This window comes from Balaenoptera borealis, assembly GCF_965194805.1.
Source record: "Balaenoptera borealis genome assembly, chromosome: 11".
Classification (NCBI taxonomy): Eukaryota; Metazoa; Chordata; class Mammalia; order Artiodactyla; family Balaenopteridae; genus Balaenoptera; species Balaenoptera borealis.
In genome coordinates, this window is record NC_138868.1 from 71,177,524 (window position 1) to 71,198,662 (window position 21,139).

At 42.9% G+C, this 21,139-nt stretch overlaps 1 protein-coding gene across 28 annotated transcripts in view; it reads right to left on the bottom strand.

The window, feature by feature from the left end:
* VSTM5 (V-set and transmembrane domain containing 5) overlaps positions 1 to 21,139 on the bottom strand; it is an 83,090-nt gene that overhangs the window by 48,521 nt on the left and 13,430 nt on the right. For 10 of the 28 annotated variants that reach the window (XR_014231121.1, XR_014231122.1, XR_014231123.1 and 7 more), the window contains exons 4-5: positions 6,917 to 7,243; positions 1,825 to 6,531 (exon numbers count right to left, since the gene is read on the bottom strand). The exons of 2 other annotated variants lie outside the window; for them this stretch is intronic. Coding sequence is in view for 9 of the 26 variants with exons in the window: in XM_082340031.1 (XP_082196157.1) it covers positions 6,488 to 6,531; positions 6,664 to 6,804; positions 6,917 to 7,243 (512 nt within the window). In the remaining 17 variants the exon portion in view is untranslated. Of the gene's footprint in view, positions 1 to 1,824; positions 6,532 to 6,663; positions 6,805 to 6,916; positions 7,244 to 9,681; positions 13,197 to 13,515; positions 13,813 to 21,139 lie in introns of those variants that run through there. 16 more of the 28 variants (XM_082340031.1, XM_082340032.1, XM_082340033.1 and 13 more) reach the window with 9 other exon arrangements.

The following is a 21,139-nucleotide window of genomic DNA, read 5'->3' on the forward strand; positions in this document are numbered from 1 at the left end:
CTCAAATGGCCAAGGAGTTTTTCTACTCCCGGTATTCTGGCTTCCCTAGCTTACGCACCAGAAAAACTTCCATGTTATACTGTCTTTGTTTCCCTATTTACTGATTGTGAGCTCTGTAGAACAGACTATACTTGGCCTGAAATTTGGTAGATGAGGGAGAAGTTTGAGATAGAAAAGTAACGTACAATCTGGAAAACTTCCTGATAACTTAGTGAGTATACCAAGGAGATTAGGCCAGTGGCAGACTCTCTTCTTCCACTCGATTCTATTCACGGCTTCTCTTTTAACCTTCTTTACATGTAGTCCCATCCCGATCCCCTTGAGACCCAAAGAGGCAGTAAGAGAGAGCTCTGATCGGTGGTAACAAGCCTAACGGAATCATATATTTACCCTTTAAAACTTCACCATCTGATTTCTTTGCCAGAACACCATGAAATCAAAGTGGTATTCCTGATAATCTCATGTTGACCGGGAATTCTAACTGGCATTTATGTATTGTTATTGAATAAAAAACAGGAAACTGAATTATTATTTAATAAGTTCACTTTGTTTAGTAAGAAAAAGTCTTTTCAAACCATGAGGTACCTGAGGGAAAAGTACTTTCTAGCATATTTAGGGACAGAACTGCCTGAACAACCAGGAGTCTTGCATCAAAAGAATTTAACCTACATGTGGGTGCACTTGATAAGGTCAAATCTGAAGCTAAATCTTTTGATTTTACATTAATAGGGCTCTTTCTCCCTCTCCCAACATTCAGTCTTTGCTAAACTTTACATAAAACTCACCAATATTATAAAACATTCAAAAAAACAAACAACCCAATCAAAAAATGGGCTGAAGACCTAAATAAATTTCCTTAAAGAAAACATACCAATGGCCAACAGGCACATGAAAAGGTGCTTAACATCGCTAATTATTAGAGAAATGCAAATGAAAACTACAATGACGTATCACCTCACACCTGTCAGAAGGGCCATTATCAAAAAGTCTACAAATAATAAATGCTGGAGAGGGTGTGGCAAAAAGGAAACCCTCCTACACTGTTGATGGGAATGTAAATTAATACAGCCACTATGGAGAACAGTATGGAGGTTCTTTAAAAAACTAAAATTAGAGCTACCATATGATCCAGCAATCCCACTCCTGGGCATATACCTGAAGAAAACCAAAATTCAAAAAGATACATGCACCCCAATGTTCATTGCAGCACTACTTACAAAAGCCAAGACATGAAAGCAACCTAAATGTCCATCAATAGATGAATGGATAAAGAAGATATGGTATATATATATATATATATATATATATACACACACACACACACACACACACACATACACACACACGCACACACACACACATACATACAAGGGAATATTACTCAGCCGTAAAAAAAGAATGAAATAATGCCATTTGCAGCAACATGGAAGGACCTAGAGATTATCATACTAAGTGAAGTAAGTCAGAGAAAGACAAATATCATATGATATCACTTATTTGTGAAATCTAAAAATATACAAATGAACTTATTTACAAAGCAGAAACAGACTTCAGACATAGAAAACAATTTTATGGTTACCAAAAGGGAAGGCGGGGAGGGGGGGGGGTTGATAAATTAGGAGTTTGGGATTAACATATACACACTACTGGGAATTCCCTGGCAGTCCAGTGGTTAGGGCTCCACGCTTCCACTGCAGGGGGCACGGGTTCAGTCCCTGATTGGGGAACTAAGCTCCCACAAGCTGTGCGGCACAGCAAAAACAAAGAAGAAAAAAAACATATACACACTACTATATATAAAATAGGTAAACAACAAGGACCTACTGTATAGCACAGGGAACTATATTCAATATCTTGTAATACCCTATTGTGGAAAAGAATCTGAAAAAGAATATATATGTATATAACTGAATCACTCTGCTGTACACTTGAAACTAACACAACATTGTAAATCAACTATATTTCAAAAAAATTTTTTTTAATATTATAAAACATTGAATTTCCTGAAAGAGGAAGAGATTCATAGGTGATGGAGTTATGCACCTTAGTTAACAAGAGGAAGCCATCTTGGTTGAAGGAACAAGTCTGATGTGATAGGAAGATTGCCCAAGATATTTATTTTTGTATATACCATTTGAAATAAAAATTTTTCAGTGAACAAACAATTACAATGTATCCATGCTATGAATTGCATTGTGGAGGCAATAAGAATATTTAGGAATAGGTAGAGACATGAAATAATGCCCAAGAAACATTAAGGGAGAACAAGCAAGTTGTAGGGTAATGTGTATAATAGAATCCCATTTGCCTAAAAAGAAAATAGATTAAATATGTATATTGTGGTTCATGTATATATAGACAGATATTTTCATATATGCATGAGCAAGTCTAGAAGGATACACTTGAATTTAACTATTGCATAGGAAAAAAGGAGAGAGAACTTTTACTTTTTACTTTAGATATGGACTCCAATATCATTTTAATTTTAAAGAACGATTCATCCCATTTGTAATTAAACCAAACATCCACCTAACGTTGAAAATGCAGTGGAAGGACTTCCCTGGTGGTCCAGTATCTAAGACTCCCAATGCAGGGGGCCCGGGTTGGATCCCTGGTCAGGGAACAACTAGATCCCACGTGCCGCAACTAAAAGTTCGCATGCTGCAAATAAAAATCCCGCGTGCCGCAGCTAAGACCTGGCATAGCCAAATAAATAAATAAATATTTTTTAAATAAAAAAAGGCAGTGGAGATATCACTAACATGTGGAATCTAATTTAAAAATGACATAAATGAACTTACTTACAAAAGAGAAACAGACTCACAGATCTCAAAATCAAACTTATGGTTACCAAAGGGGAAACATGGGGGGAAGGGATAAATTAGGAGATTGGGATTAACATATACACACTACTATATATAAAATAGATAACTAATAAGGACCTACTGTATAGCACAGGGAACACTACTCAGTATTCTCTAATAACCTATATGGGAAAAGAACTGAAAAACAATGGATATATACATATATATATATATATATATATATATATATATATATAAAACTGATATATAACATTCACTTTGCTGTACACCTGAAACTAACACAACATTGTAAATCAACTACACTCCAATATAAAAAAAAATTTAAATAAAAAAAATTAAAATAAAATAAAAGGCAGTGGAAATAGTGGACTCAGTATCCATGTTCTCAGGGTTTGGAAAAGCTGACAGTGGGGATGGGTTATGGGTGAGCAGAGAGGTGCATGTGCTGGAGACTCGCACTGTCCCTTAATAGAAGCTGAGCTCTGGATCGACACACTATCAACTACCACAGGGATTTGCTCTGCTTTCAGTAAACTAGAGGCATCTGAGGCTTCCCTGAAAACTGGGCAGAAGAAACATGCTGGATATATAAAAGCTGACGACAGAGAGAGGGTTTCCCTTTCCCCAGTCTCCCCTCCCATGTTGTCATAGGGGGCTGTATTTGCGTCTGGGCCCTGGGGTTTCACCCCATCACATTTGGTTCCTCTTGGTTCCATCTCCTAACATTCTATTCTGCCACGTCTTCTCTGCCCTCGTTACAGTTATCTAGCCTTTCCAAACCCTATCCTCTCTCAGGGCTTGTTTCTACAGCCCTGCACTGAGCAAGATATCCTGATAACCTTCTTATCTCTCACTGCTTTGGCTCCTCAGCTTTGTGTGGTACCATTTCAAATCAGAGCAAGCGTGACGTCCTGTGGAGCATTTAGCATCTCATGCGGGCTCCAGAGGACAGGGGTGCTCTGTTTCAGCAATCCTTGCATACCTGGAACACCATGAAATGAGAACAGTGTGTCCCTTTTGGGTTTCTAAGATCACAATCTCTGAGAGGACATTCTGTCGACAAAGCACGTAAGTTCTGGCGTCTTATGCACCGTTGAACGAGGTGATAACAACTGCCACATCCTCGTTTCAGCCCCTTGTAGAAGCAGGAAGGACTCTATTGAATCACAAGTCACATTCCGGAAGCAAAAACTTCAAATTAGTCTTCTGGTTACAATACAGGGGAGAATAATGGCGCTAATGAAGTGTGGCTTTTCTGAATTCCTGAAGAATGTTTATGGTTAGAATCAATGTGATTAATTCCATTGTCATGAAAAAAACCTGTCAGGTCCCTGGCTGTGGCTGAGGGTTTTGCTTCTGTCTACAGGTGATGGAAACCTCTCCCAGGGCCTCTGAGTTCTCCGCAGGGATGGGCTCACACACAAAGGACCAGAGCTTTGTTTGCAGGTTTTATTTCAGTCTTTAAAATGGTTTTTTTTTTTTCCTCACAGCTTGAAACATAACTTATAGTTTAACATGTTCAGTGGCTAAACCTCTATGATTTAATATTTTCTTTTTTAAAAAATAGACAAAACCCCCAGGCTCAAGAATCAAGAACTTTCCACAGGAATATTCAAGATGGGGGGAGCTTAAAAGTGCAAAATAAAGACACGGAAAGCTGAGGGAATAACCTTTCATGAAGATTTGGGGCAGGGGCGGGGCACAGATTTAATTTACATCTGGGTTTGTGCCTCTCGCTGGGTCTTCTTTTCCATCTCTCCTTTTATTACAAAGATTACCACCCCTGACTTCTCATAAGCTGAGAGGTAGATTTCTGGAAAGCAGGTAGTGTCAAGAGGACAGAGGCTCTAGCAGCTACCCAGATCCAGTCCGGTTTCCTGCTGATGGGTGTGAAAAAGGACGAAGAAATGATCAGATTATCCTTGACCCTCTCTGGCACTTATCCTGCTTCTTTGCGGCACTGGAGACCAGTATAAGAAACCCATCCTTCATGGCATAGGTCTGGTTCCCCTGATTGCTGTCCAGGGAAAAGGGTGCAGGTGTGTGTGTTTACACATGTGTCCAGGAGGTGGCCTGAGGTAAGACCCTTCTGTGTGTCACATACTTAGGCTACAAATCGGTCGTGTAGATCAACTGCTCTCTTACCTTCTGAGTCAAGTATTGCCTTTGGAACTCTGCTCTAGATCACTGATAGCCCCAAAAGATCCCTTCCTGTAACCCCGGATTCAGTATTCAGGGAAAAGCCTCATACTAACGTCTCCAGGTAACTTCTGGAAAAGATGTTGACACTGGGGACTTGAAGAGAGGCAGAAGAGAATGTTCTAGCTCTCCTTCATGTTTGTGTGGGTGAATTTGCAGCTGAGGGCTGGGGACACAGCTACTAAGCTCAAATTCCACCAATAATTGGGATGGTACCTTTGATCTGTAGCTAAGAATGTTGGAGAGGGAAAAGAGAATGGAAGATAAATTCATGCCTGCTTTAGAGCTTGCCGAAAGGAAGCTGGGATGGAGAAACTCAGGCAAACGCGGTGGCCAACAACTTCAGAGAACAACGGCCAAGGTTGGCTGTGATCCAGTCCCCACTTTCACCTGGAGCCCCAATACCCCAGGGTATTTTACATTTTCCAGGACTCAGCATAGTGCTTATTGCTTTCTAGGCTCTGGAAGATTCCTCATGCTTTCCTTCCATTGCTCGGAGTGCTCTGTGCTACTGTGGGCCTCACGTGATACCCTGAGGGTGAGGTAGGTGCGGGCCAAGTGTTCCTCAGCCCAGTTGGGAGCAAGCAAGGCTCTGACTTGACAGGAAGTGTGAGTGGCTGAGGGGGACAGATTCGAAGCCCGCGCTGACTTTCCAGTTGTCCCTCCCACCGTGCAGGCCCAGCCTTCACACAGGTAGTGTCACCCAGCTTGTCAGGGGGCCATCTGGAAGCCAGACTCTGCCCATGGTGGAGATGAACTGTTTTCCTCACACTGGCCTACACTGGGGCCATAGAAGGGAAAAATCTAATCAACATTGGAGTAAGAGAGAAAGAGAAAGAGAATTTTCTCCCTATTCCTTGTTCCCAATGCTGGTCCCTGTGGAACAAATTAAGCTCTTCTCCCTAAAGCTCCAGGCCACGGAGGTGGGGGGGGGGGGTGGTCCTTTCCCTGCTCTGAGCAGGTGCTCTAATGCCTCAGCTCTCACAATAGCTCCCACAGCAGAGGGCTGGAGGAGGCCACAGGCAGAGGAGACCGGAGCACAGACAGCTTGCTCTGGTGCTGGTTGCACACTTGATCCGGAAATACTCTGGCCTCTGGTACGGGGACCCCTCCAATGGCCATCCCCCCGCCAGAGCAGAGCGTAGTGAGGAAGCAGCCAGGGCCTGCACGGGGCCACTGCTGACGCGTCCACACGGCCCGGGAGCCGCAGCCAAGCACAGCTGTGGCTCAGAGCCTGCACCCCTCTCCTCTTTGAACTCCATGCCACTGGAACTGCCTTTATCCAATCCAGAGTCCAGCTCCAGGCAGTCAACATCCAGTCAACATCCTGTCAACATCCAGCTGTCCCATCAGGAACCAGTGTGTGGCACAAGAGGCTTGGGGTGGACTGGCCGTGTTTGCCCCTTTCGTTGGGAGATAACGTTTTCCTCTGGAGGTAGGAATGTAACTGGGCCCAGCCTTGGCTAACACTCCACATCTTGCAGCTCGATCTCCTCCGTTGTGCTTTCTGCAAAGCAAAAGACACATCCATGAGTTGCCAATCGGCCGGGGCTGGTTTCTTGGTGAGAACAAGATGTGACAAGGGCCACCTTTGGCCATCCAAGCCACGAATCGACTATCACAAGGCCCAGAGAATTACCTTTGAGCTTGTGTCTTCTCTTCCTCTGGAATTTATACGCACACTTATTACAAACCCACATGAGGCTGATTAACACTGCAGCCACGGCAGCGAGAAGAGCAAGGAAGACAGCGACAAAGTGGAGGTCTTCATAGAGGATCTCTACGGGGCGGGGGGAGGGGAGGGGGAGATAACGTCTCTTTTAATATCATGAAGTCGGCCTCCGCACACTCACAGTTCTGAGAGGCGCCGGGGCCCCTGGGGGGTGTCTTACCCGACACGTGCAGCACGATGGTGCCAAACTGACTGCTCCCCAGGCGCTCGGTCACCGTGATGACGTAGTAGCCGGAATCCCTCACACCCACACTGAAGAGCTGGATGGAGCCGTTGTCGAAGGTGCAGACCCTGTCCTTGTGGCTTTGGGAGATGTTGGCCTGAGTCCCTGGCTTCCACTCCACGATCTTCTGCACTCCCCAGTTGGACGTATACTTCCATTCGATAGTGGGGATGCCATGGCAGGAGTATGCAACCGAGAGCAGGATGTCCTCTTGCACCGTGGCATTGATGGCTGCCTGGGGAATGTACAGGGACACGCCCTGACCTGCGGGATGGAGTGCTAGACTTGGCGCCACTCATATGGACTCACAGTGAAGTGAACTTCTATAACACATTCATTTATTTAGCACGTATTTATTGAGTGCCTGTTACATGCCAGGCTCTCTTCTAGGTTCCAATGCTGATGCCACAATGGTGAATGTCATGGACTGAATGTTTGTATCCGCCCCCCCACCTCCCAATTTCTATGTTGAAGCCCTAACCCCCCAGTGTGGCTGTATTTGGAGATGAGGTCTCTAAGGAAGTAATTAGGGTTAAATGAGGTCATAAGGGTGTGGCCCTGCTCCAGTTGGATGTCTTTTTTTTTCTTCCTGCCGTGCCAAATGGCATGTGGGATCTTAGTTCCCCGACCAGGGATCGAACCTGAGTCCCCTTCATTGGAAGCGTGGAGTCTTAACCACTGGACAGCCAGGGAAGTCCCCTGGATTGGTGTCTTCATAAGAAAAGTCTCTCTCTCTCTCTCTCATTCTCCTTCTCTCTCTCATGGGCTCATATGGAGAAAGGACCATTTGAGGTCACAGTGAGAAAGCAGCTGTCTACAAGCCAGGAAAAGAGTTCTCCTCGGAAACCAAACCCTGCCAGAACCTTGATCTTGGACTTTCCAGCGTCCAAACTGTGCGAAAATAAATTTCTGTTGCTTAAGGCCCCCAGTCTGTGGTATTTTATTATGGCAGCCCAAGCTAGGACAGTGAACAAAACACAAGGTTACTATTCACTATTCCCTAGAGCTTTCATTGTATAAGGGAGACACACAAGGGTTAAATAAACACATGAGATCATTTTAGATAACAAGTGCTTTAAAGATAATAAAATAGGGTACTAGTGGTGGGTAGGGTACACAACATGAGACAGGATGGTCAGAGAGGACCTCGCTGAGAAAATGAACCGGGACCCAAACGACAGGGAGGACAAGGAGGGAGCCACGCGAAGACACACGTTTCAGGCAGAGGGAACAACTACAAAGAGTGAGGTGAGAGTGAACTGGTATGTCTGAGGGACAGAAAGAAGGCCAGAACGCAGAATGCAGGGAGCCATGGGGCGAGTTCAGGAGACAAGGCTGGAGAGCTAGGCAGGACTTGGGTCATGACGTGAGAGTCAGGGGTAGGTTTTACGCAAGGGTGATGGGAAGCCATAGGAAGGCTTAGGTGGGAAGGTGACATTCTCCATTAAGCTTGAGAGAGTCCGCTGTGGAGAACGTCTGGGGGTGAGGGGGCCAGAGTGGAGGCAGGAAAAACAGTCAGGTGGCTGCCGCAGAGACTAGATAAGAGATGGAGACATAGCCTTGGAGAGAGTGAAAGGTGGTCTGATTTAGGATGCATTTGGAAGTAAAGAGGACAGAACATGCCGATAACTAGCCGTGGCAGTGGGCGAGGCAAAGAGGCATCAAGCCGAGATTTCTGCATGAGTGTGTGGATGAACAGTAGAGCCACTGGCTAAGATCGTATATGTCATGAAATATTTTATTACGTAGGTACCATGCACAGGCCCTGCGCTAACTGCTTTACACACGCCACGTCATTAAAGTGTCACACAACCCACTACAGTTCCATCAAGGATATAAGAAACTTCAGTGTCAACAGGATTAAGTAGCTTGTCCAAGTTGACCCTGCAAGGCTGAGATTCACACAAGGGCTGCTGACTCCAAAGGTCAGATATTTAACCTCTATGCTCAAGTCAAAGGTCAGTGGTTGGCAGTTCAGGGCACAGAATGTGACAAATCCCCTCCACCTCCACCCTCCCCACACAGAGAACGGTCAGGGCTGGCTGGAGATTGGATAGTGAATAGGGCAGGATTCAAGCTGGAGCCCATGCCTCTGTTTCCACCGCTACTTCCTGTTTAGCCCCTCACTCTTTGGGTGCCCAGTTGCCCCAGGGCCCCTGCTGTGTGGCTCCAGGTAACCACGCCTGTTACTTTTCCAGACTTTTCTCATTGTCCTCTCCCATCCCCAGAATATCCCATTACCATCCCTCTCCTAAGGCTCGGCTAAGTGGCCAGAGATAATCCGATAGGTTCCATGCTGAAAAACTGGGAGGTAATAATGGCTTTCAAGAGTTATAGCTGTTGGGACTTCCCTGGTGGTCCAATGGTTAAGAATCTGCCTTGCAATGCAGGGGACACAGGTTCGATCCCTGGTCGGGGAACTAAGATCCCATATGCCATGGGGCAATTAAGCCTGCGCGCCACAACTACTGAGCCCGCTCAATCTGGAGCCCACACGTCACAACTAGACAGCCCGCGTGTCGCAACTGCTGAGCCTGCACAGCACAACTAGACAGAAGCCTGTGCGCCTTAACGAAAGATCCTGAATGCCGCAATGAAGATCCCGCATGCTGCAGCTAAGGACCGTCACAGCCAAAAAAAAAAAAAAAAAAGTTACAGCTGCCACGTAACAGAAAAATATTTTCTCCCCAACCCTATTTTAAAAAAAATGTTAAACTCACAGAAAGATTGAAAGCCAAGTACAATTAACATCTATATACCCTCTCCTAAATTCACCAATTATTAACATTTTGCTGCATTTGCTTTTTCTCTCTCTCTCTCGGGTAGAAAAGAGAGGTTAAATTCCAGGTCAGCCCTTGGAGGGCAGGAATTAGGTGCTTTCTTCATCTCAGTGTTCCCTGTACCCAGCACAATGCCTGACACATAGTGATTGGCCAATAAACGTTTGCTGAATGCATAAGTGAATGACTAAGTATAGCAGCAAGAAGGCGAGCCGATCTGATAGAAATGTTGCTGCTTGGGTGTTTTGAAAAATTAGGCACATCTAAAAGCTTATACATACATAGCAAAGAGAATTGTAATTCACTCAAGGCTTTATGTGCCCATTGCTTTATTATCTATTTATTATGTATTTTAAAATCCTTCTCTTTTATTTTTTACAGGAGTCAGCAACATACCCATGTAGCTAGGAAATGGCAAAGGTGGGATTTGCATGCAGCTCTGTCTGATTCAAAACCCCCAGTTTTTCCACTCTACTTGGTGACTACTGATCTATCATCTATTTATCTGTATTTTCTGATTTCCCTGACCTCAAATATGAGCAGCCGGGATTATGATTACCGTAAGATTTGGAGAACCATATTTAGAACTAATGACAAATCTGGATTATCAACTATTTGTATTACATGTACATCCTGTGTTAACCATGTGAGTCAAGGTTACTGACAGACTAGTCTCCTGGGAGAGAAGCAGCCCTTTTCATAGCCTTAGGGACCTCCATTTTGAGCCTTTCAGTTATTTTGCCCCAAGAAACAGCAAAACTAAAAAACAAAAATAACATGCCCAAATTTCTCAGATGCTGACACAGCTGGAAGCTGGCCAACTGGTCCTTGTTAGTTTCTATATTTTCTTTTGACTAGAAAACCCTCTTCCTAGTCTGACAAATTAATCAGGCATTTAACTAGGTTTTAGGAACAAAGAGTTCCTCTTCTTCCTGACACATAGAACTAGGAATAAATGGTCTATGGCAAAGATGGAGAATGAACAGTTCCAAGAGTTTAAAGGCAAACTGCTTGTCAACTGTTTAAAAAGTTGAATTAATGAGTAACCACTCCTACACCTCATGCTAAAATCATTCCAGAACAAGTCCAGAGGAACTCAGTGGCTAGGCCAATAGTCAGACCTGGCTCAAATGTTCTACTCAAGGAGGTCGGTGCAATAAATCAGATTTTACGTGTAAAATGGACACCAGGCAGCCATGAACAAGAATGAACTTTGTGCAGACAAGGGAAGATGTATATGACATGTTACTCAGTTAAAAAATAAATTTATAAAACAATATGCTATGATCTCACTTACATTTGTGTAACCATGTGCTAATATATATATATATTGTATGGAAAAATGTTGGAGTAATATATGCTATATTAACAGGGATTATCCGTTAGAGATTGGATGGTACCAGAAATTTTCCAAGTTATACATTTATACCATTTTGCATTTTCACATTGATTAAATTGAAAATAAAAAAAAATGTTCTAAAAATCATTTAAAGTTCTCCTGATTAGACCAAGATATCTGGTGAGCAAAGTTTAAAGTTTAAAAGTTTACCTTGCTTTTCATCTTTACTTGAATTCTACGTGGAGAGAAGAGAAAAACTAAATTCTACTATTTCCCAGAAAGATGTAGATGCTTCCTTTAAGGAAGAGGTCACGTAACTGAAGACATTAGCAGGGCAGAAGTCACGGAACCTGAACCAACGGGCTTCTGGAAAGTCTGATTTCCTAGAGCTGGTGACACCCCTTGGGAACTAATCAAAGGGAAAGTACCAGGCAGGTGAAGCCAGCTACTGAGCAACAGGCTGGAATCTAATACTCTAATCTAATCTAAAAGGAGTAATCCTTACTCCTTTTCTTACAAGTAAATGAGAGGTAGCGCTTTGCTGCTTTTAAAAATTTATTATTTAAGAAGGATATATTTCCTGAAATCACAATAAAGGTTAATACTGTTCACACCACAATTTGGGGGGACAACAGCATCAATTAAAGGGGAGACAGATATTGCCTGCCATGGAGGATACACCTTAATCAAGACAACTCATTTTTTTTAATTAATTAATTTTTATTATTATTATTTTTTTTGGTTGCATTGGGTCTTCGTTGCTGCGCGGGCTTTCTCTAGTTGCGGCGAGCGGGGGCTACTCTTCGTTGCGTTGTGCGAGCTTCTCATTGCAGTGGCTTCTCTTGTTGCAGAGCACGGGTTCTAGGTGCGCAGGCTTCAGTAGTTGTGGCTTGCGGGCTCTAGAGTGCAGGCTCAGTAGTTGTGGCGCACGGGCATAGTTGCTCCGTGGCATGTGGGATCTTCCCGGACCAGGGCTCGAACCCGTGTCCCCTGCACTGGCAGGCAGATTCTTCACCACTGCATCACCTGGGAAGTCCCAGGACAACTCATTTTCAGCTCACTTATCTGGAAAGCCACTTATCCAGCCAGTGTGATCATCAGATGAGAACCAGGAAACAAGCATCATCGTCATCAGCATCCTTATCAAGACTGTAGGCAACTAAACTAGAAGTAAGAAAGCCTAGTTTAGGGGTCCTAATTCAGAAGTACTGGAGCAGGTTGGTGAAGTGATGAGTCACATCACAAAGGGTTATTCCAGGGGTGGTGAGGTGCAGTGGAGATACCTGATGTGGGAGGATCCACACAGGTTCACCCTGGGGACCTCTTAGCTGTCAAGACCTAGAGACGGCGCCTTCACTGCTGAGAGCCCCGGCTTCCTCCGCTGTGGAATGAGGACTGGAAAACCTTGGGAGGAGGGCTGTGAGGATGAGGTGACACAACACATGTAAGGCCCAGCGGGGCTGAGCACAAGGTACCCGTCCAGGAGCTGCAGTCCCCACTGCTCACCCCTCTCCATCAGCGTGTCACCAGCCTCAGGTGACCAACCCTCATGGTTTGCCCAGGGCTGAGAGTTTTCCCAGGATTCAAGAGTTTCAGTGCTAAAATCAGGACAGTCATGGGCAAAACAGGACAGCTGGTCACCCCATCTGAGACTCAAAGAAACGTTGAAGAGCAAAGAGAAAACTCTAAGGTAGACAACAGCTGATTTCTGAGGCACCCAAGGGGGCTCCACAGTGGGGGTGTAGAGACAGCCAGCTCTGGGTAAACAGAGAGGACAAAAGCCCTTCTTCCCTTAACCCTCTGGCTTCCGAACACATCTCCCATGGGTCGGCAATCTCACCACATCCCCTTTTTAGTTGGGACCACCCACAAGTGATTGAGCCCAGCCCCACACTCGCCACGCTTCCTCCATGGCAGGGCACTGGCTCGTGGGCGCTGGCCTGGTGAAGAGTATATCATCACCCCCATTTTAGAGAGGAGCAAGGTCAAGCCACTGAGGTTAGGTAATTTGTGCAATGTCACAGTAAGTGGCTGAGTAGAGATGGAAATCGGGGTATTCTTCAACTGTCCCGATAATACGCCAGGATGTTTGCAGGAGCTGGGGAAGGGGGAAGACATCATTACAGTTGAGGCTTGAAGAATAAGATTTTGAAAGGGAGGAAGGGCAATCCCAGCTAAGAAAGAAGTGAGCCCACCTAGAGGAGCATGATGGATCCTCATGTTTGGGACCTGGTGAGTAAGAAACAAAGATGGGCTATACCATGAGGAATCTGTCACAGGCTGGGAATCAACTGAAGGAGTTATCCGCGGGCAGTGAGGCCCTAGGATGGTATTCAAGTAGAAGCATGGCATGCTCTAAACTGGACTTCAGGAAGGGCAATCTGGCAGCAGAACTCATGATTTTATCATCTACACACCTCACCTGCACGGCCCTGGGCTCACCGCATGTGCTTGTCCTATGCACCTTCAGGAGAGCTCATGGCTGGAGCCCAAACAGGTGGGAACAGCCTAAGGTGCTGAGTGTGGCCAGACTTGGGCCAGTCTCTGGCCTGGACTGGGGAGACGGGGTGGTGAGGGCAGCAGGAAGCACACACGTGCATGGTAGATCTGCCCTAGACTGTGAGATCTTTGCTGGGAGAACTCGTTTCCGATTCATCTCAGAAATACCAGTGTCCAGCACAGGGTCTGGCACTTCATAGGTGCTCACGACATGCCTGTATGAAAGAATGAATAAAGAATAAACGAATATGCATGCCCTGCCTGTTGAACTGCTGCCCATTTGGAGAGATCAGGAAAGTAAGGGGTTGGATCTGTGTTGAGTTGAGGGGACAACAGGCCTGGCTGAGGGAGAACTGTCAAGACCCCTTTCCCAGCCCCAAGTTTGCTGAGAGTCAAATAGCTAGGAGGAGAAATGGGATGGTTTTAAGCTGCAACTAATACATCCATGTCCCTGCCTAACTTCTGCCATTCTTGAAACAAGCGAGCCTGGAATTTCAGACACACAGCTTCATGAGGGGACAACACAGAAACCCCAAATAACAGCTTTCAGGTTTAGACGCCATGACTAGTGTTGATGATTGACATTTACATCCAATTTACAGGGTACCTATCCCTCCTGTTAGCTCAGGTAGTAATTCCCCCTCTTGGTGCCTGATCACTCAGAGACCAAAGAGCTCAGCTCCTCCCTGAGGGAGCTCCTCCCACCCCCCCCACCCTCCAATATTGTCATATAATGGCCTTGGGAAGTCACCCAGATGTCAGCCAAACCCAAACAAATGGACAGATGCAGGTTTAGATCGAGGCTGGCAGGCTGCTTTCCTTCATCAGGTTCCTGTACTTGTACCCCAACCAGAAAAATCACTCCAAAATAGCAAGAGCCACCGTTTCTACTGGTAACACTTGTTAAATACTAGCTGTCATACACATTTATCACAGCTCAGTGAAACCCAGGCTGGGAAAGTTGAATGACTTGGCTGCTATCAGACAGGGAACAATGAGAAAGTCTGATAACATTATGTTGTCACGAGTGTGCAGAAGTTATACTCAATCATTACCGTGGAGATTATAAATGGGTATAATCTGCTTGAAGGGCAACATGTTGAAACCTATAGAAATATTAAATAGCACATACCTCTTGACCCAGAAATGCTACTTTTAGGAACTTATCCTACAAGTAATAAGGGCATATAGATGCAAAGTTATAAGTGTACATATTGTCACTGAAGCACAGCATAGTCAATTGCAGTAGCAAAAGACTGGTGACAACCTATGTGCTCATAGGTAAAGGAAAACTGTTTCTTACTCCACAAAGAACACTTCTGACACTTACTACCTGAAATTAGTGTAGACTCCACAGGTTAAGGGCTCAGTCTCACAAGACTGCTCCCCATTTCAGACACCAATCACAAGTCCAGGCTTCCTATACTTCTGACCAACTGGGTATAAATTGGAGGTTCCCATGACACCCTCTTCAGGTTTGATAATTTGCTAGAACAGCTCACAGAACTCAGGAAAGCACTTTACTTACTATGAGCACTTTATTATAAGGGATACAACTCAGGAACAGCCACATGGAAGAGATGCCACAGGGCAAGGTATGTTGGAAGGGGCGTGGAGCTCCCATATCCTCTTGGGCCACACTGCCCTCCCAATACCTCCATGTGTTCACCAGCCCAGAAGCTCTCCCAACTCCTTCAGATAGGGTTTTTTGGGGAGATCTCATGACATAGGCATGATTAAATCATTGGCAATTGGTGATTAACTCAATCCCCAGACCTTCTCCCTTCCCTGGAGGTCAGGGATGGGGCTAAAATTCCAACTTTCTAATCACATGGTTGGTTTCTCTGAAAAGGAGCCCTCATCTTCCAAGAGTCACATCATTAACAATCGAAAAAACACTCATCACTCTGGAGAATCCAAGGGTCTTAGAAGCTTATGTGTCAGGAACTAGGGACTAAGACCAAATATTATAACAAAAGATGGTCCTATCGCTGCTATCACCCAGGAAATTACTAGGTTTTTAGGAGCTCTGTGTCAGGAATCAGGAGCAGAGACCAAACATATATTTCTTATTAAGTCAGAACTGGTTAAATAAATTATCAATATTCACACTTGGGAATACTACAGCGGCACTTTTAAAATGAGGTAGATCTATATGCATTGATATTAGATGATCTCAAAAATAATGAAAAAGCACAGAGCAGAACAGTGTGTAGAGACTGTTTCCATTTGAGTAAACTAATGATATGTATATGTGCATGTGTGCACACACACACACAGAGATATGCACATTTATCCATAAAATGCACAGAACATCTCCCAAAGGGTATTCTAAAAATCAGGTGCCATGGTTGTCTTTGGGTAGGGGACTGGGTGTCTGGGGTGGAAGAAAGCTTTACATTTCATTTTATATCCTTTTGAACAGTTAGAATATTTTAGTGAGTTTGTGAATTACTTAAAGAAAAACAATAAATAAAATGAATGCCAAGATTGGGTCACAGTCCCAGATTTTTCACATTTGATAATGTTAGTAATTCACATACACACAATTGACAAAGTACTTCACAGGCACTATCTCAACCTGTGAGACAGGCAGGGGACTGGGGTTAAGGACCCATGCTTTTTGCTTCACAGGTGCTTACTTATTTGATCACTAAATATATGCACCCAACATAGGAGCGACTAAATACATAAAACAAATATTAACAGACATAAAGGGATAAACTGACAGTACCACAATAATAGTAGGGGACTTTAACACCCCACCATGTCAATGGACCGATCATCCAGACAGAAAATCAATAAGGAAATACTGGCCTTAAATGACACATTAGACCAGAGGCACTTAATAGACATATAAAGAATATTCCACCCCAAAGCAGCAGAATACACATTCTTTTTAAGTGCACACGGAACATTCTCCAGGATAGATCACATGCTAGGCCACAAAACAAGTCTCAGTAAATTTAAGAAAAGTGAAATTATTTCAACCATCTTTTCTGGCTACAATGCTATGAGACTAGAAATCAACTATAAGGGAAAAACACTGCAAAAACCACAAACACATGGAGGCTAAGCAATATGCTACTAAACAACCAATGGGTCACTAAAGAAATCAAAGAAGAAATAAAAAAAATACTTGAAGACAAAGAAAACACAGTGATCCAAAATCTATGGGTTGCAGCAAAGGCAGTTCTAAGAGGGAAGTTTATAGCAATACAAACTTACCTCAGGAAACAAAAAAAAAAAACTCAAATAACAACCTAACCTTACACCTAAAGGAACTAGAAAAAGAAGAACAACAAAAAAACCAAAATTAGAAGGAAAGAAATCATAAAGATCAGAGCAGAAATAAATAGAGATATAAAAAAACAGAAAAAATCAATGAAACTAAGAGCTGGTTCTCTGAAAAGATAAATAAAATTGATAAACCATTAGATAGACTCATCAAGAAAAAAAGAGAAAGGGCCCAAATCAATAAGGTCAGAAATTAAAAAGAAGTTACAATTGACACTACAGAAATACAAAGGCTCAAAAGAGATTACTACTAACAACTTTATACCAATAAAATGGACAACCTAGAAGAAATGGACAAATTCTTAGAAACATACAATCTCCCAAGACTGAAGCAAGAAGAAATAGAAAATATCCACAGAGCAATTAACAGTAATGAAGTTGAATCAGTAATTTTAAAAACTCCCAACAAACAAAATTCCAGGATCAGATGCCTTCACAGGTGAGTTCTACCACACATTTAGAGAAGAATTAACACCTATCCTTCTGAAACTATTCCAAAAAATTGCAGATGAAGGAACTCTTCCAAACTCATCTACTAGGCTAGCATCACCCTGATACCAAAACCAGGCAAAGATATCACAAAAAAAGAAAACACGGGCCAATATCACTGATGAACATAGAGGTAAAACCCTCAACAAAATACCAGCAAACTGGGGCTTCCCTGGTGGCACAGTGGTTAAGAATCCACCTGCCAATGCAGGGGACATGGGTTCGAGGCCTGATCTGGGAAGATCCCACATGCCATGGAGCAACTAAGCCCATGCGTCACAACTACTGAGCCTGCACGCCTACAGCCCGAGCTCCTCAACAAGAGAAGCCACCACAATGAGAAGCTTGCACACTGCAACAAAGAGTAGCCCCCACTCGCCGCAACTGGAGAAGGCCCACATGCAGCAATGAAGACCCAACGCAGCCAAAAAATAAAAATAAATAAGTAAATTTATTAAAAAAAATACTAGTAAACCGAATCCAACAATACATTAAAACAATCATAAACCATGATCAAGTGTGATTTATACCAGGGATGCAAGAACAGTTCAACATTAGAAAATCAATATGATATGCCACATTAATAAACTGAAGAATAAAAACCATATGCTCATCTCAACAGATGCAGAAAAAGCTTTTGACAAAATTCAACATCCGTTTATTATAAAACTCTCCAGAAAGTGGGCATAGAGGGAACATACCTCAACATAATAAAGGTCATACATAACGAACCTACAGCTAACATCATATTCAATGGTGAAAAGCTAAAAGCATTTCCTCTAAGATCAGGAACAAGACAAGGATGCCCACTCTTGCCACGTTTATTCAACATAGTATTGTAAGTCCTAGCAACAGCAATCAGAGAAGAAAAAGAAATAAAAGGCATCCAAATTGGAAAGGAAGAAGTAAAATTGTCACTGTTTGCATGATACTATACATGATACTATACAAAGAAAATCCTAAAGATACCAGCAAAAACCTATAGAGCTCATTAATTAATTTGGTAAAATTGCAGGATACAAAATTAATATACAGAAATCTGTTGCATTTTTGTACACTAACAACAAACTATCAGGTAGAAAAATTAAGGAAACAATCCCATTTACCATCACATCAAAAAGAATAAAATACCTAGGAATTAACCTACCTAAGGAGGTAAAACACCTGTACTCAGAAAACTATAAGACACTGTTGTCTTCAATGAAACTGAAGACAACCCAAACAGATGGGAAGATATACCATGGTAAGATGGATTGAAAGAATTAATACTGTAAAATGTCCAAAGTATCCAAGGTTATCTACAGATTCAATGCAATCCCTATCAAAACAATGGCAATGGGCTTCCCTGGTGGCGCAGTGGTTAAGAATCCGCCTGCCAATGCAGGGGACAGGGGTTCAAGCCCTGGTCTGGGAAGATCCCACATGCCGTGGAGCAACTAAGCCAGTGCGCCACAATTACTGAGCCTGCGTTCAAGGGCCCGCGAACCACAACTACTGAGCCCACGTGCCACAAATACTGAAGCCCATACGCCTAGAGCCTGTGCTCCACAACAAGAAGCCACCGCAATGAGAAGCCCACGCAACACAACGAAGAGTAGCCCCCACTTGCCACAACTAGAGAAAGCCCGTGAGCAGCAACAAAGACCCAATGCAGCCAAAAATAAATAAATAAAATAAAAAAAAACAAAAAAACAAAAAAAATGGCAATTTTCTCAGAACTATAACAAATAATCTTAAAATTTGTATGGAAACACAAAAGATCCCAAATAGCCAAAACAATCTTGAGAAAGAAGAACAAAACTGGAGGTATCATGCTCCCTGACTTCAGACTATACTACAAAGTTAAAGTAATCAAAACAGCATAGTACTGGCACAAAAACAGACACAAAGATTAATGGAACTGAACAGAGAGCTCAGAAATAAACTCATGCACCTATGGTCAATTAATCTATGATAAAGGAGGCAAGAATACACAGTGGAGGGAAGACAGTCTCTTCAATAAACGGTGCTGGGAAAACTGAACAGTTACATGTAAAAGAATGAAATCAGAACATTTTCTTACACCATACACAAAAATAAACTCAAAATGGATTAAAGGCCTAAATGTAAGACCTGAAACTGTAAAACCCCTGGAAGAAAACATAGGCAGAACACTATTTGACATAAAACATAGCAACATTTCTTTGATCTGTCTCCTAAGGTAAAGGAAACAAAAGCAAAAATAAACAAACAGGATCTAAGTAAACTTAAAAGCTTTTGCACAGCAAAGGAAACCACTGACAAACAAAAAAACACAAACAACTGAATGGGAGAAAATATTTGCAAATGATATAACCAATAAGGGGTTAATATTCAAAATATATAAACAGCTCATACAACTCACTATAAAAAAACCCAAACAACCCAATTAAGAAATGGGCAGAAGACTTGAATAGACATTTTTCCAAAGAAGACACAGATGGCCAATAGGTCCGTGAAAATATGCTCAACATGGCTAATCAGGAGAATGTAAATCAAAACCACAATAAGGACTTCCCTGGTGGCGCAGTGGTTAAGAATCCGCCTGCCAATGCAGGGGACACGGGTTCGAGCCCTGGTCTGGGAAGATCCCAAATGCTGTGGAGCAACTAAGCCCGTGTGCCACAACTACTGAGTCCATGCTCTAGAGCCCGTGAGCCACAACTACTGAGCCTGCGTGCCACAACTACTGAAGCCCACGTTCCTAGAGCCCGTGCTCTGCAACAAGAGAAGCCTCCACAATGAGAAGCCCACGTACTGCAACGAAGAGGAGCCCCCGCTCGCCGCAACTAGAGAAAGCCTGCGTGCAGCAACAAAGACCCAACGCAGCCAAAAATAAATAAATAAATAAAAAGAAACACTAATACATAAATATAAATATATATATATTAAAAAAACAAACCACAATGAGCTATCACCTCACACCTGTCAAATGGCCATCAACAAAGACTACAAATAACAAATGTTGGTGAGGATGTGGAGAAAAGGGAACCGTTGGACACTGTTGGCAGGAACGTCAAGTGGTGCAGCCACTGTGGAAAACACTATGGAGGTTCCTCAAAAAACTAAAAATAGAACTACCATATGATCCAGAAATTCCACTCCTGGGTATATATCCAAAGAAAACAATAACACTAACTTGCAAAGATATATGCACCCCAATGTTCATAGTAGCATTATTTATAATAGCCAAGATATGGAAGCAACCTAAGTGTCCATCAACAGATGAATGTATAAAGAAAATGTGGTATAAATATACAGTTTATATTGAATATTAGCCCTGAAAAAGAATGAAATTTTGCCACTTGCAACAACATGGATGGACTTAGAGGGTATTATGCTCAGTGAAATAAGTCAGATAGAGAAAGACAAATACTGTATGATATCACTTATAAGTGGAATCTAAAAAATAAAACAAACTAGTAAATATAACAAAACAGAAACACTCACAGATACAGAGAACAAACTAGTGGTTACCAGTGGGAAGAGGGAAGGGGGAGGGGCAAAATACGGGTAGGGGATTAAGAGATACAAACTACTGTATATAAAATAAATAAGCTACAAGGATATATTGTACAGCACAGGGAATATAGCCAATATTTTAAACTATAAGTGGATTATAATCGATAAAATTTTTGAATCACAATGTTATATACCTGAAACTAATACTGTAAATCAACCATACTTCAATTAAAAAAAAAGATAGTTGGTGATCAGAATGTTTTACAATCAAAATCT